Source organism: Zalophus californianus, chromosome 1 (assembly GCF_009762305.2).
Source record: "Zalophus californianus isolate mZalCal1 chromosome 1, mZalCal1.pri.v2, whole genome shotgun sequence".
NCBI classification, from domain to species: Eukaryota; Metazoa; Chordata; class Mammalia; order Carnivora; family Otariidae; genus Zalophus; species Zalophus californianus.
In genome coordinates this window covers 31,614,556-31,630,492 of record NC_045595.1, presented here as the reverse complement: position 1 = coordinate 31,630,492, position 15,937 = coordinate 31,614,556, and the positions used below count along the sequence as shown (strand labels likewise).

Below are 15,937 nucleotides of genomic sequence, written 5' to 3'. Positions count from 1 at the left end.
TGTTTTTCTATGTTCTTTATTATCCTTTGAGGTGTCTTCCAATGCTTATTTTTACTGAAACAAGCAAATCATAAAAAATGTGTGGTATAATGCTTACTGCTGGCACAAATGTAGCAGTCCCAAATGTTTCACTGGCTGTATAAACTGGTTCAGTTCTTTTGGAAAACCATGTGACATTAAATATTTAAAACTCACAGAACATTCCTACCTTTTGTCTATTAATCCTGCATGGGAATTTATGCTTGGGGGGGGGGGACTAAAATATCAAATGACCTGTGATGTTCATCTCAGGTTTTATATTAAGAAAAGAACAACTCTGGACGACCGAAAGGGACTTGTAACGGAAGGAAGAGTAAAAGTAAATTATGGCAAATTCACTGGATGGAATTTCCCGTGACCATTACCAAGTCTGAAGACTGTAGTTACAAGAACAAAAAGGCTGAAAATGCAGGCATGCGATGATTTAAATTATGCATAAACAAAATATTAATGTGGCATTTTCTTAGACTGGCGGAAAGAACATGGGATTTAGACCTGTGCCCAGAGGTTTTTATTTCCGCATTGCTAAATAGCTGATACACAATCTTGCTCAGGCAGCGAGGAAGGACTCCACAAATTTTAGAGTCTGCCTTTATTGTTGGTGATGGTGATGGGATGACGATATTTTCAAAAATTTCAAATGCTTGCCAGCTCCTGTCAGTTACGAACAGGATGAAAAGTAGACTAGCTAAAAAGGGAGGGAGGGAGAGTTTCGGAAAATGGATCTTCCGAGTTGGGCGGCATGTATCCTGGGACTGTCTGTCGCGGCCAGGAGCGAGGGAAAGCCGTTCGTGACCACACGGGGGCGCCGGCGCTCAAGCCGGGTGAGGTGTTCCGAAGCCTGTACAGCAGAGGGCGCTGCTGGCGGAGGCTGGCCCGGGACCGGAAAGCCGGGCCGGAGGCAGCCGGGCGCCCTCGCTGACTCCTCCCGCTTCCGCTGCCGCAGCCGCCGCGGGTCCGCGCCGAGTTGCCGTCCGCCGTCAGGTGCTACCCCCGCCGCCGAGATGCCGCTGGAGAACCTAGAGGAGGAGGGTCTGCCCAAGAACCCCGACCTGCGCATCGCGCAGCTGCGCTTCCTGCTCAGCCTGCCCGAGCACCGCGGGGACGCGGCCGTGCGCGACGAGCTGATGGCGGCCGTCCGGGATAACAGTGAGGCCCGCGCGAGCGCCGAGTCAGCGGCCTAGGCCTGGGCTGGCCCCGCGCCCCGGAGCCTGCTGGCATTTTCCCCGAAGGGGCTCTGGGCTTGGGGGGGTGCCCTCGGGGCCCTCCAGCCTTGCTCTCGGTTGGGGGGGGATGTCTGCATGCGTGGGGGCCCTTCTCCTCTGAAAGCAGCTTTGGGGGGATATGCCGAGGGATCGAGCTCCGAGCCAGGCACAGAAGAGAGGCTCAGGACTTGCTGTTCTTAGCGTCCGGGCCCGGGCTGGCGCAGCCCCGTAGGAGAGGTCAGCTGTCCGCATGATGGGCTAGAGTGGGGTCGGTGCCCCTGGGCTGTGTGGACTTGAACGTAGACGTCTGAGGATGCGTCTAAGCAGTCTCTCGGCAGCAGACGTTTACGTTTTGCCAAGCCCTTTGCCAGGATCTTCTGTCCCATGCCTTCCTGGTCACGGCGGGGAGAGTGGTGGATGAGCCGACGGGGGGTGTGGGGGTGTGTGTGAGAAGGGGGTGGACACCGAGTGTGTGTGTGAGAAGGGGGTGGACACTGACTTTGAGGTTACCAGGGGCGCCGGCTTCTAAGTCTTGTCCCTCTTTTTGGCTCTTAGACATGGCTCCTTATTACGAAGCCTTGTGCAAATCCCTCGACTGGCAGATGGACACGGACCTGCTCAATAAAATGAAAAAGGCGAACGAGGAAGAGTTGAAACGTTTGGACGAGGAGCTGGAAGATGCAGAGAAGAATCTGGGAGAGAGCGAAATCCGGGATGCCATGATGGCCAAGGCCGAGTACCTGTGCCGGATAGGCGACAAGGTGGGTGGAGACGGTCCCCCGCAGAGAGGCACTATTTCACAAATTCACTGCCTTTTAAAAAACAAGCGCAAAGGTAATGTGTTTACCTGGCCTAGCGAATCAGCACAAAAATAAGTCCAGAAAAAGTTTTCTATCCCCTGTCCAGCCAGGTGTGTGTGTGTTCTTCCCTTTGTCCACGCCAATAAAAACCTAAGGGCTCTTGCAGAGATTTGTTGGTTTACTGCTCTTACAAAATTGGGATCATTCTCAGTAGTGCACTTTTCTCACGTTGGTTGGAAAGCACTGGTTCTGTTGAATTTAAAAACTTATACAAGTAATAGTCTGCTTATAAGAAACTGAACGTTAGTTAATGCTGAAGTTCTATTTGATTTTTCTTCATTCCCTATCTTCTCAAAGGTGACCATTTTGAGTTGTTTCATTGTATATTTACAGGCACGTAAATTAGATAGTATTATATTTTAAAAAATTGATTTTGGGGGCCACCTACCTGGCTGTCAGTGGAGCGCGTGACCCTTGGTCTCGGGGTCGTGAATTTGAGCCCCATGTAGAGATTAAAAAAAAAAATGAAATACTAAAAAAGGTTGTTTTTGTTTTTTTGTGTTGTTTTTTTTAATAAGTGGGACTACAGTGAAATCATGCTGTCCTGTTTACTTTTTCATTCAGCATTGCATCGTGACCTTTCCATGTTAATGTATATAAACGGGATACGTATTCTGGTTAACTGCTAGCTAGTCCATTGTAAGGCTGTGCTAAAGTTTACTTAGCTCTTCAGCTGTTGATGGACATGGATGTTTTCAGCTGTTCTTGCTAGTACAAGCGGCTGATGTAAAAACCTGCCTCACTGTGCCTCCTTGTGGATATATGCTAATGTTCTCTAGGGTATGTTCTGGGAAATGAAATTGCTGGGACAAGGAAGGATTTTTGTCTTAATATATGTGGTCATTTCTTCCACGTAGTGGCCAACCTGATCGATACTTTCTTATCTCTGCATGAGACCGATGTCCACAGGTATTACATCTTTTGAATTTAATTTAGCAGTTGTGTTAATAGTGGTTAGGAGGATGGGCTTTGAATGTCATTAATTTTAAGCAGTGCATATGCACCTGAAGTATTTACATGACAGATGTCATGGCATCAGTATAAAAAAGTATTAGTATGGTTTCTTGGATCAGATTGCCTGGGTTAAAGTTCTGGTTTCAGTAATACCATTTACTGGACCCTCCATTTCCTCATCTGTAAAATATGGTAACAACAGTTCCTGCTTAATGAGGATTAAAGATAGGGGCAGAGGGCTCAAATGTTAGTGATAAGAACTATTATTATTTTAGGTTTGTTTTTTTAAAGATTTTATTTGCCAGAGAGAGCACGAGCGAGCGCACAAGCGGGGAGCGGCAGGCAGAGGGAGAAGCAGGCTCCCCACTGAGCAAGGAGCCCGATGCGGGGCCCTGGGATCATGACCTGAGCCAAAGGCAGACCCTCAACTGACTGAGCCACCCAGGCATCCCATTTTAGGTTTAAAACAAGATTTTTCTTATTGTAAATACAAGATTGGGTCATTGTAAAAATTTGGGAAATACAGAACAATTTAAAAATAGCTAATAGGGGGTGCCTGAGTGATTTAGTTGGTTGAGCGTTGGACTCTTGATTTCAGCTTCGGTCATGATCTGAGGGTCCTGAGATCCAGCCCCACGACGACGGGCTTCGCACTCAGCACGGAGTCTGCTTGAGGGTTCTCTCCCTCTGTCCCTCTTTCCGTGAGTGCGCGCGCTTTCTCTCTCTCTCAAATGAATAAGTATTCTTTAAAAAAAATAGCCAACAGTTTGTTTGGTTTTATCAGTTGTGTGATGTGGTTTGGTTTTAAAGAGGATACGTTATTAGATGTGAATGAGAAACTTAAAGCTTTTGATTCTGGATTTGAAGAATTTCAACAAGAACGTGCTCGAGTCAATATCAGGAGTTATAAATTGGTGATGTGCTCATGTCATTTTCCATGTTTATTAAGTAGCATTTTTCTAAAAACTTTTTTTTTTCCTTTCCTGTTTACTTTCATTTTAAATATATTATTAACTGTTACTGGATTTTTATTATTCCCTGTGTTACCATTGATCACAGTCATTACTCTCTATGGTACTCGTCTTGTTACAGGCATGTTAGTGGAAGCTCCTTCAAGAAATCATCTTTGTTTGACATCTCCTTGGTCTTCCTTATTTTCTCATACAACAAGCTGTTACAGGCTCACCTGTTATTTTTACTCTCCAAACCTGGAATCATCCATTTCTCCAAGGATCCTTGGTTTCTTTTAGCTTGTGGGGGGCAGGGGGTTGTATTTAGAAACCAAGATCTGAGTGCCAGGTGTGCCCATTACTGTCTTACTAGCCCGTTATTAACTTGTGTAACTTAAAATTACATAAACCCAGACACAGACTAAGAATTACCACGTATAGACAAATGATTTTATTCATGTTTGTGTCTTTAAAGCAGTAGAAACATTTTATTCCACGATATTTTGACACAGACTTACTTACATATTTAAATACTCCTTTGTATTCTCATGGTCAGTGACTAAGGTAAAGCTTCCGTTACCCTTAAAGTAGTGTGATAATTTACAGGAACGTGGGAAAAAATGCTGACTATGTACAACAAAGAATGTTGAAACAATTGAGAATAAATTGTGAATGTTCTTACATCATTTTTTAGACTGTTAAGTATATGCTTAGGCATATCTGATGTGTTTTTTATACATTATACAAGTGGAGAGAAAAGTATGATGAACCCCTCCGCATGCGGTTATCACCCAGCTTCACCAGCTGCCAGTCCGTGGGTACCTCATCCCTACCTGTCCCCTCTACCCCTCGTTACGAGAATTCCAGACAGCTGGTAGCATTTGAAACTTTGAACCTTCCTCACCTGTTGCCTTGGTTCTCTTGACAGGAGGGTGCTCTGACAGCCTTTCGCAAGACATATGACAAAACTGTGGCCTTGGGTCACCGACTGGACATTGTGTTCTATCTTCTTAGGATTGGATTATTTTATATGGATAATGATCTCATCACACGAAACACAGAGAAGGCCAAAAGGTACTTTTTAATGATGGTGATATATTCCCTGTAAATTATGCTATAAATAAGAAACCGATGTAAGAAATGTACCTATTTTATTTACAACTAGTAAATTAGGTCAAATAATTGATGTGCTTTTTAGTAAAATATTTTCTTTAAATATCGCCTTCTGATTCAAATTGTTTTCTGTTTGAAAAGAACACAACACTTACAAAAAGTGGCCTTGTCCGTTTCCAGATTGTGACCTTATTTTATTTTTTATTTATAGCTTAATAGAGGAAGGAGGAGACTGGGACAGGAGAAACCGCCTAAAGGTCTATCAAGGTCTTTATTGTGTGGCTATTCGTGATTTCAAACAGGCAGCTGAACTCTTCCTTGACACAGTGTCAACATTCACATCCTATGAACTTATGGATTATAAGACCTTTGTGACTTACACTGTCTATGTCAGCATGATTGCCTTAGAAAGACCAGATCTCAGGGAAAAGGTAATGCCCGAATCTTTAATACTCATATTTAGAAATCACTCCACACTTTTCTAACCTGAATACACCTTAAAGCATACATTTGTGTGTTCTTTTGTGTTTTCATTTGTAGGTGATTAAAGGAGCCGAGATCCTCGAGGTGCTTCATAGCCTTCCAGCGGTCCGGCAGTACCTGTTTTCACTCTATGAGTGTCGGTACTCCGTTTTCTTCCAGTCCTTAGGTAAGGAGAGAGCTGCTCATTTCAGTGGTCTTTGTCTTAATCCTGATCCTGTGTGCAGATAACTAAGATGTGACAGACTGTGCAGGTCTTTGCTGCAGGTCCTTGATTAGTGTTGCTCCATTTTTTGGCCCCAAAAAGGGGGGGGGGGGAGTAGCAGAGGTAAGATTGATGTTTACACTGTTAAAGGTTTGTTGAGAAAAATTTTTTTAAAGATGTATTTATGTCAGAGTGAGAGAGAGCAGGGGGTAAGGGCAGAGGAAGAGGGAGAGAGAATCACATGCGGGGCTCCATCCGACCACCCTGACATCACGACCTGAGCCGAAATCAAGAGACAGACGCTTAACCGACTGAGCCCCCCCAGGCTCCCCAATGCTTGGTCTATTTTTGAAGTGGGTTTTGGCCCAGTGTTTATGGAGTGCTTTCTCCATGCATAAAAGTTAGGCTGCTTCATAAGAATTCATACTATTTGCCCTATGTAATGTGGGAACGAGGGCCCTTGGGGTATGACAAGTTACCTGCCTGGCCTTAGTTTCTCAAATGTATATACAGGTGCGTTTGCACACAAGATCGTATTGCAGAATTATTGTTCAAATGTGGGGCCTTTCCCTTCTTCACTCAGAATGAATCCTTTCCCTACCTTCCTGGGGAGCTCTCATTTTATGCCCCCTTTTTTACTTGATATATAAATATCATAAAATTGACCAGTTTAAAATGTGGTGGCCTTATTATCTTGACAGGGTTGTGTCATTATCATCACTAATTCCTGAACGTCTTCACTGCAAAAGGAAGTCTGTTCCCATTAAGCAGTCACTTCCTGTTCCTCTCCCAGCTACCACTGATCTATCTCTGTAGATTTGTGTGTTCTTACTCTCACGTTTCATGTGAATGGCATCATATCTGTGTGGCACTCTGTGCCTGGTTCCTTTTCTCTAACACCATCCTTTCATGGGTCATCCGTGCTGTGGCATGTGTCAGTGCTCCATTTCGTTTTATGGCTGAATGATACTCCATTATACGGAAATACCACATTTTTACAATCCCTTCATCCGTTGATGGACGTCTGGGTTGTCTCCCCTTTTTGGCTGTAAGGAACATTTGTCTACATTTTGTATAGACCTATGGTTTCACTTCTCGGGTGGTGTGGTTGTGTGTGTGTATTTAGTAGTGGAGCTGCTGGGTCATACAGTGACGCTTCGATTAACTTTTTGAGGAATTGCTAAGCTGTTTTCCAAAGCAGTTACACAATTTTGCATCCCCACCAGCAGTGTGTGTGTGTGTTTCAGTCTCCTCACATCCCGTACTTGTTATTGTGTCTTTTTGACTATAGGCTTCTTAGTGGGTGTGTAAGTGGTATCTGGTGGTTTTGATTGGCATTTCTCTGATCTCTGATGTTGAACCTCTTTTGTGTGCTTTGTGGTCATATGCCCCATCGCTAATTAAAATAGTATGTTATTTTGTGATTCTTTCTGTTTGTTCCTTCTACTAACTGGAATTATCAGGAGCAGGTTGTTTTTTGTTTTTTTTATCTTTGTAAGGAACTTGACACCAGTACATTGCCTGTACATTATTGCATGCTCTGTGCACATCTGTTGCGTTAATTAATTTAAGAGGAAAGTGAGAAAAAAATGAAATTCATGGCTTTGGGAAACCTCTGAATTGTTTAGATACTAATCTTTTCCTCCTGTCCCCATTCCTAACAGCAATCTTTTATTTGAACACTGTGGGTGAAACTTATCTCTACCAAATGTATACATTTCCCAGATATTTTATTTTTTTTAAAGATTTTATTTATTTGACAGAGACACAGCGAGAGAGGGAACACAAGCAGGGGGAGTGGGAGAGGGAGAAGCAGGCTTCCCGCTGAGCATGGAGCCCGATGTGGGGCTCGATCGACCTGAGCTTAAGGCAAACGCCTAACGACTGAGCCACCCAGGCGCCCCTCCCAGATATTTTAAATGCAGAAAACAGGATAGTTAAATTTTCTTTGATGATAGTCATCATTATTTATATGCTTTATTCTCTCTAGTGTACTGAGATGTAGGATTTATTTGGTTTTGTGAACCTGTTTGCTTCCCTGAATATTCATAGTGTATGTACTTTAAAATATTTCATTTGAAAAAGGAAACTGCATCCTATCCTAGGTAATACCCAATTGTTTTTAAAATAAAAATAGAGAAAGCCCTGTTCCCAAATCCATACACATGTTCACTCACAAAATTCTTCCAGAGATAACCATTTTAAGATTTTATGTATCTTTCCAAACTTTTTGTTCATTTAAATGTACTTTAAGAAATGGAAAACAATATACCAAAAACCCAGGGTTATACATACCCATGGAAAAATTTCACTGTCATATGAAGAAGAAAAAGGCTCTCCCTAACCTGTCAGAGTCCGTTCTCTAGAGGTGACTGCCACTATCAAGTTTCAAGTGTGTCTTTCAGGGACATTTGTATCCAGAGATACAAGCACGTAACACCATTAAACATATGTGGGTGTCTTTTATGTGCTGTTTTCTAAGTGGCTTTTTTTCTCTTCACGATATAATGTGAATATCTTTTCATGACTCTATAAAAATAGTTGGTCATTGAGTCAGTAAGTATTTTTAAGTAGTTGTCATGTATCAGACACTGCGGATGTAATGGCAAATCAAACAGGTGGAGCTCCTTGGAGCTTCTAGTTATACTTTTAGAAGACCTTCTATTTCAGTGTGTTGGATGTGCCATAATTTATCCTCTACTGATAAAAAAAAATCACGGTGTTTACAGTTTTCTTCTGTTGTGAGCAACTTTGTTTTGAACATTCTCTTATAATTCATCTTTTCTACTTCCGCTTCATTAAAAAAAAAAAATCCAAGAAAGTGAATTTTACAAAGTGAAAATACATTACATCTTGATCACTGTTGCTCTCCAGAAATGTGCCAATTTATATTTACGTAATTTTTTTTACTGAAGTATAACTGAGATACAATGTCAGTTTCAGATGTACAACATAGTGATTTGATGTTTATATACATTTTAAAATGACCCATATAAATCTGGTTACCATGTGTTACCATACAAAGTTAATACATTACTGACTATATTCCCTGTGCTGATTAATGTATAGTTTCGCAGTTTCTACTTCTCTTAATTTACATCGATTTTTTTTTTAAAGATTTTATTTTTAAGTAATCTCTGCACCCATCATGGGGCTCAAACTTATGGCCCCAAGATCACGAGTTGCATAGTCTGAGCCAGCAAGGCGCGCCCCTCAATTTACATCATTTGAAGAGAGCCTTCCCCACCACCCCTCCCCCCCTCCACTCTTAGCCAGTCTGAGAGGAGAAAAATATATTCATATTTTATTCATTTCTTGTTTGTTTCCAAGGACAGTTTTTATTGAACTCTTGAGTCTTCTTTTAAATGGCACATAAATGACAGAAGAAGATATTTTATGTTCAGCTTATGAATGTGACCCATCCTGACCAACATTTTTCTTCCCCATTCTCTTCCATAGATTTTCTTACTGTATTTTTTTTTCCAGTTTTATTGAGATCTGACATAAAACATTGTGTAAGTTTAAGCTGTACAACATAATGACTTGATGTTTATGCATTTCTTTTATCTGTGAGAATGAGCATCATCTCATTTTAAGGCCATTGATTTCCGTGTTGCTAAACTGTCTGTAGCCTTACTCATCCTTATCTCTTTTGATGTTGAGCAACCTTTGCATCTTGCCACAATTGAACAATAACACAGCCTTGTTTCCCCCTGACCTACAAGCTCATCCTTCGTTAGACCTCTCAGTGACTGCCTCAGGCTTGGTCATTGCCCGTCTCCATCTTCATTCTATCATCAAATATATCTGGAAGGCAATGATTCCCAAATTCATGTTTCTAGCCCCAGACTTTTCAGTGAGCACCAGACCCATACTTAAATATCTCTTGGTATCTTCACTTGGATGCAAAGTAGGTGAATCCACTTGAACACTGTGAATCTCCCTTGCCCTGACCCCTCCAAAAAAATCTCCAAAACCAGAAAACAAAACAAAAATTCTCGAGGGATTTGCTTCTTTGTTAAAGCCAGAGGCACAAGTCTATTTTTCATTCTTTTGTCTTGCTCACCTTCCATATCCCTGTAGCAGCCCCCCTTCTGCTTTATACTGAATCTGTCCTCTTTTCTCTTCTGGGCTGAGCCTGGCTCTTCCCATGGGGCAGGGGGACGGACAGACGGACGGATGAAGATGACAACTTCTGCATTATTTGCATTGCTCTGTGCCTCCTGCTGTTTGCCTGGCTCCTCCGAGAGGTCTTCTCTGTCCGCCCCAATCCAGCGGAAGACCTCCTAGTCACCCTGTCACTTTTATTTTCAACACAGAATTTGTTACTAAGGGTATTTTGTTTATTCATTTATCTCTGCTCTTTGAAAATTTAGTTTCTGTGGCAGCAGGGGTCTTGTCTTTTGGTTTACTGCCATATCCTCACTATTCTGAGTAGTGATACATAGTAGTTATTTAGTAAAATAATTTGTATCTGTGTGGATTGCTGATCAATATCCTCTGTACGTTTTACCAGTCTTAGAAAAGCTCTCATAATTTGTCCTCTTATTCATTGCAGCTATTGTGGAACAGGAAATGAAAAAGGACTGGCTTTTTGCTCCTCACTATCGATACTATGTAAGAGAAATGAGAATTCATGCATACAGCCAGCTGCTGGAATCCTATAGGTCATTAACTCTTGGCTATATGGCAGAAGCCTTTGGTGTTGGTGTGGAATTCATTGATCAGTAAGTATAAATAATATGTTAATGCATATCTCAGTTATTTAATGTCTCAACTTGTACATTTTCTCCGTTTACATTGCTTCCCTCAATTATAAAAAAATAATTTTTCTCTAAATATTATCAGAATAATCATCTGTCATCTGCCTTCATGATGTGCCCCTTTTATTAACAGCTGGGGATACTGAGTTGTAGAGTGGTTAAGTCAGACCAGGTGTTATGACAGGAGTATTCTGTCCCTTCTTTGTGGACCACATTGCTATTAATGATGACTCCTAGAGGCCGCTCTCATGTTTCACATTAAGGTCATATTTTCTCTGATAATGCCTTCATCGTTTTTGGTTGCTGCTGCAATTCTGGTCACATTAGTTGTTAAAGATGGGACTTTTAGCCCTTAAATCAATGATTCATCAAATACTAAGCCATTACTGTATGGTTGGCATTAAGGTCCTTGTCGTCATGGCCTTGAATATGTTCAAAAAAGATGCTTTTTATATGGGGAGAATTAGCAAGTAAGCAAATAAATACATAAGGTAATTTCAGATAGAAATGAATCTCTGGAGATAATGCAACAAAAAGATGCATGTGGCTGCAGTGGAGTGGTAGTGGTGGGGGAGGGGCAGCAGTGGGAGACTCAGGCACGTGTACGTTTGTGCAGGGCCTGGTGGGCCATGGTGTGGAGCTTGGGTTTTAATCTAGGTCCTGTGGGAAGCCATTGGGAGGATTTTAAGCATGAGAGTGATCAGGCATGAAACCTTATCTTACACAGACCTCGAGGGGTCAGGGAGACTTGGTGGGCTGTTGAATACAGGAGCTCATGGAGCAGCTATTACGGTGGCCTGGACTAGCGGGGTGGGAGTGGAGTGTGGAAGATGTACACAGAGTATGTGCTTTCCTTACGGTATCTGGATCCGTGGTTCCCAAAGACAGATCTGTTAAGTGCTGGTGGTAGTTTTCAGTGGCCCAAAATGAAAAAGATGGTCATTTGGTAAAGTTCATTGATGGTATATTTCATTTAGAAAAAAAAAATGCTCTTTTTAGGGGTTTGATTTTCCTAATTTATTATGAAAAATTTCAAATGTAGGAAATTTTAAGGAATTACAGTGAATTCCCATAAGTGATTGATTCCATAATTAACATGTTGTATCTGCTTTATTACATATTCTATTTTTTAAGCACTCCGGAGTTTCAGACACCAGTACATTTCATCCCTAAACACTTTAGCATGCATCTCACTATTTGTTTATAGGCTTGCTTTGAGGTTTTACATATTTACATTTGATCAGAGATATAAATCTTATGTATAACCTACACTGTCGCACAGTCACCACCAGAAATCCCCTTACTCTCTTCCTCTGAAAGAAAAAAGGCAGTGATAGTTTTGTGTCTTAAAAATTATCCTTACCAAAATAGAAGGCTGGTCTTCCTAGGTTAGTTTTATTTTGAAATTGAACTAATTTTTGAAATTTAAGTCTGGTTACCACTGCCCAGGAGAGCTGGTTGCTGGGATGGGGGATGGCCATTACGAGTGTGATTCTCATGACTCAGGGGAACGAGTGGCTTACCGTGGTGAGCAGTGCATGAAGAACAGGGTTGGCCTGGCTCCTTGTTCTAGCTCTGCCACCGAATAGCCCTGTGGCCTTGGTCTGGTTCTGTCCCTTCCTCAGTTTCTTAACTGTGCCTTGGAGGTGATACAGCTTTCACTACTTAGGGGCCATTTGAGGCTCACATGAAATTTCGGGTAAGACAAACTAAAGCAGGAACGTGTCACTTAGACACACTGCAGCCTTCTTGTAAGTCATTACGATGACCTCTGCATTCCAGACGTACATTTCAGGTGGTATTTCAGTTTTTTTCCTTCATGTTTGCAGACCAGCTCTAAAGGCAAAAGTTGTATAGAGCTCTAGTTGTTACCTACTAAGATCTTGTTTTAAATTTCTGATACCCAATTCACATCTGGGTTTTCCCAGATTCTTTTTTTCCTCCCTTATAAAAATCATTTTAGGTGAAATCCTTTTTTAAGGAGGGTCTGATTTGGTAAGTTGAACATAATTCTATACCATTCTTCCACTTCTCTACTTCCTTGGACTCAGTAAGATATTGTCGGGAGAATAGGAAGGGGCCGTTATTTGAGGAAACACTACTTTTGAGAGGTTTAAGGTTAGAAACCCAGGCACTGTGTTACACAACTTTGTTGGTAGGTCTTCTGTTTGAAACAAGGGATGCAAATCTGATTGGTAGGTGGTTTGTTCAGTAAATGCTCGGGTTGTCATTACTGCATACCTTCTGTGTATCAGCCACCACGCTCAGGGCTTGGAGAAACAGCCATGGCTGGGGAAGAGGAGTCATCCTGGGATGTGTTGATTGGCACAGAGGGAGATGACAAGTGGTTTGGCTCTAAAGGCAGGAATGGGACTTGAATGGAAACAGAGGACATTTGGAGTTAAATTTTGTTGTTGTAACCAGAAAGGAAGCTGTGCCCAGATTATTCTTGATGCACATAGTTTCAGAATGAGCATACCTAGGAGTCATTGTATCTGATTGAAGTGCCTGAGAAATGGACACATCCACAGATGCCTTCTGGTGGACCTGTAGACTGGATGTCGCTGCTTTTTTAAGATTTTTTGTAAGAAGCTGAGGAAAAAAGTGCTTTCCCAATGGAAGAAATAGCACAGATACATGTTTTTGAAACCGGTAGCCTAGTTGTACTGGATAGAGTGTGTGACAGTATGTGCGGGAACTGAGATAAGCAGTGCTTTAAATGCCAGGCTCAGGAGTTAACAACTTGTGTGGACCCTCCTCAAGTAGTCTGGGCAGAGGTCCCGTGAAGGCCTCAAGTCCGGTGATGCCGGCACGGGCAGCAGCCTCGCTGTCCACTTAGGTGTGTGGACAGTCCGGCTCTTAGAATGGGGCAGTCTGTCCTCACCTCAGGAGAGGGCATTCTTGAGTCAGAGTGCATGCCTGGAGCTTCTTTGTAAGTCAGAACCACTCTCAGAGGTTTCCCCCCGTCTCAAGTTTTGGGTGGGACAAGGAAGGCTGTTCGGTCTTGCGTGATTTTCTCTGTGAACCTCAGTCCCGGGATAATAGTTGCACATGGGTTCCCTGTGGAGATGGAACTATTTAAGTGTCTGGAAAATGAACCCAAGTGTAGAAAGCCACTCAGTAAAAGAACTCAAACAGTTGGCGAAGACTGGACACTGTAGCAACTGGATCAAGATATATTTTGATGGAGAGTAGAGAAATAAAGCATGCTCTGTAACTGTCCACAGTGCTTGCTAGTTTAGGATGACCTCCAGCTTAAGATTTTCCAATAGCAGTAACTTTTTTGTCTTTCAGGCTTTTTGAAGCTCATAACCAGGTTTTCCAAAATTGTACATTTCCTTATTAAAAACATTTCATCTTGGTATTAAGAATGAGAAAGCATTAAGAATTAGTTCCTTTTCATAGATTATTATTTTTTTTTTTTTGGACACAACTAGTACAGAAGGCATAGTGGGTCCTGGGGCAATTAGTTATGATACTCGACACTTTTAAAGCACAAATCTGCTCTCCAGTAAGTGTGAGACATGGTGTTTGTCTCTGACCTTCCTCAACATTCCATTATGCTTTGTTCTCCCTAGAATGATGGCATTTCACTACAGCTTTAATTTGCATTTTTAATGAGTAAAATTGATCTTTTTTGTGTATGTACTTTGCCTCTGTTTTTAATGAGCCATTTGTCTGATTTGTCGGTGTTTTCCCCAGCTTATACTGCAAACATCTGTCCACGTTGTCGTTTAGTTCGTGACTTGGTTTTGCTGGTATTGTCCTGTGTGAACATTCTCTGTACTTAACCACATTTATCAGTTTTTTTTTCTAGGATTTGTCTCAAAGCAGCCCTTTCCCATGGATTTCAAATGGCACTTTTGTTAGAAATTTGTTTAGGATTTAGAGTCTCTTTTTTGTTGTTTATGTGCTAGGATCAAGATGTTTTAGTATCTGGGAGAGTAACTGGTCGTATAATTTTTATTTAAATTTAACAATTCTATTACAAGTAGATTTTTATTTTAAAGCAGTCATCTTTCCATGTAAAGTCTTCACATATCTATTGTACATTTTTAAGCATTTACTTTTTTCCTCTTTGTTGGTAGACAATCTTTGATAGTGTTTCATTACTCATGCTTATTGAGATTTGTGTGTAAGCATGTTCTGCCTATTTAATTTTGAGGTTTGGGTTATGGCTGCACATAGATATTCAGAAATACTTTTTCACAACAGATTAATATCAGCTGTGCATTCCTGATCCTTATTTATTGTGGCATATTCTTCAGTCTTAATTTTGAAAATCCTGAGCATCATCTGCTCTTGTTTCATTATTTCCTTATTTTCCTGCCTCCAAGTTTTTCTCTGAAGCTTTGAACACGTGCTTCTGAATGATTTCATTCTTTGATACAAACACTCAGTATGAATTTGCTGTTTATTCCAGTAAGTGATTTAACCTTCTGGGATGATCCTGCAGTATGCCCCCGATGATCTTCCCAGCTGCTGCATAGTCAAGAGCACAGGCAGGAAGCCCACTGAATGTTACCTTGAGAGGCAGTAGAAGTGTGTATTTAGGGCAGTTTTAAGAATTTTGTATAAGGCTCCTACTCTAATGCCCTTTTTCCCCCCCCTCTTAATTGTAGGGAGCTGTCCAGATTTATTGCTGCAGGGAGACTACACTGCAAAATAGATAAAGTAAATGAAATAGTGGAGACCAACAGGTACTGCTAAGTTTGTACGTCATTTGTGTGTAGAATAAGGGGGCATTCTTTTAAAAGTAGGTCGACTCTTGTTATGGAGTAATGTGACTGGTAAAGAATTCATTTTTTTCTTGAATTTATTTATAGGCCTGATAGCAAGAACTGGCAGTACCAAGAAACTATCAAGAAAGGAGATCTACTACTAAACAGAGTTCAGAAACTTTCCAGAGTAATTAATATGTAAAACCATGTAAACAAAGGATTTCCTTTAGAGATAACTATTTGGAATTTTTATAGCTTACTTTACTATGTACCCAGTTCAACTGTATAAAATAAATACTGCATTGTTGTTTGTTTCAATTTACTTTTCTTAATATATACACCTTTTAAGGATAGGTACCAGTAATGTTAAAATAATGTCATTTTATGTCATTTGAGACTGTAATCTGAGACTACAGTGCCTGAGTTCAAATCACTAGGGATAATACAAACCCTTCATGTCTTACCCCAGTCTCCTGAAGTTTGAAAGAGTACATGCCCTAGAGTAGCCCATACCTCAACAGTACTTTTGAGGAGGCAACCATAACCCGCCAATCTCACCAAACATTGATTAAAAGCAACAACAACAAAAAAAAAACCTATGTCGATATTGGCAAGGGGTTCTTTTCCCAACAAATAGAACTACAGTA

At 41.3% G+C, this 15,937-nt stretch overlaps 1 protein-coding gene across 1 annotated transcript; it reads left to right on the top strand.

Moving 5' to 3' along the window:
• The first annotated feature begins 961 nt into the window (after nt 1–961).
• Nucleotides 962–15,608, top strand: PSMD6 (proteasome 26S subunit, non-ATPase 6). The gene is made up of 8 exons (XM_027585967.2): nt 962–1,188; nt 1,800–2,005; nt 4,937–5,082; nt 5,333–5,552; nt 5,662–5,770; nt 10,365–10,533; nt 15,192–15,269; nt 15,396–15,608. The coding sequence occupies exons 1-8, from the start codon at nt 1,044–1,046 to the stop codon at nt 15,490–15,492; spliced, it is 1,170 nt and encodes a 389-aa protein (XP_027441768.1). The 5' UTR covers nt 962–1,043; the 3' UTR covers nt 15,493–15,608.
• Nucleotides 15,609–15,937: the final 329 nt, after the last annotated feature.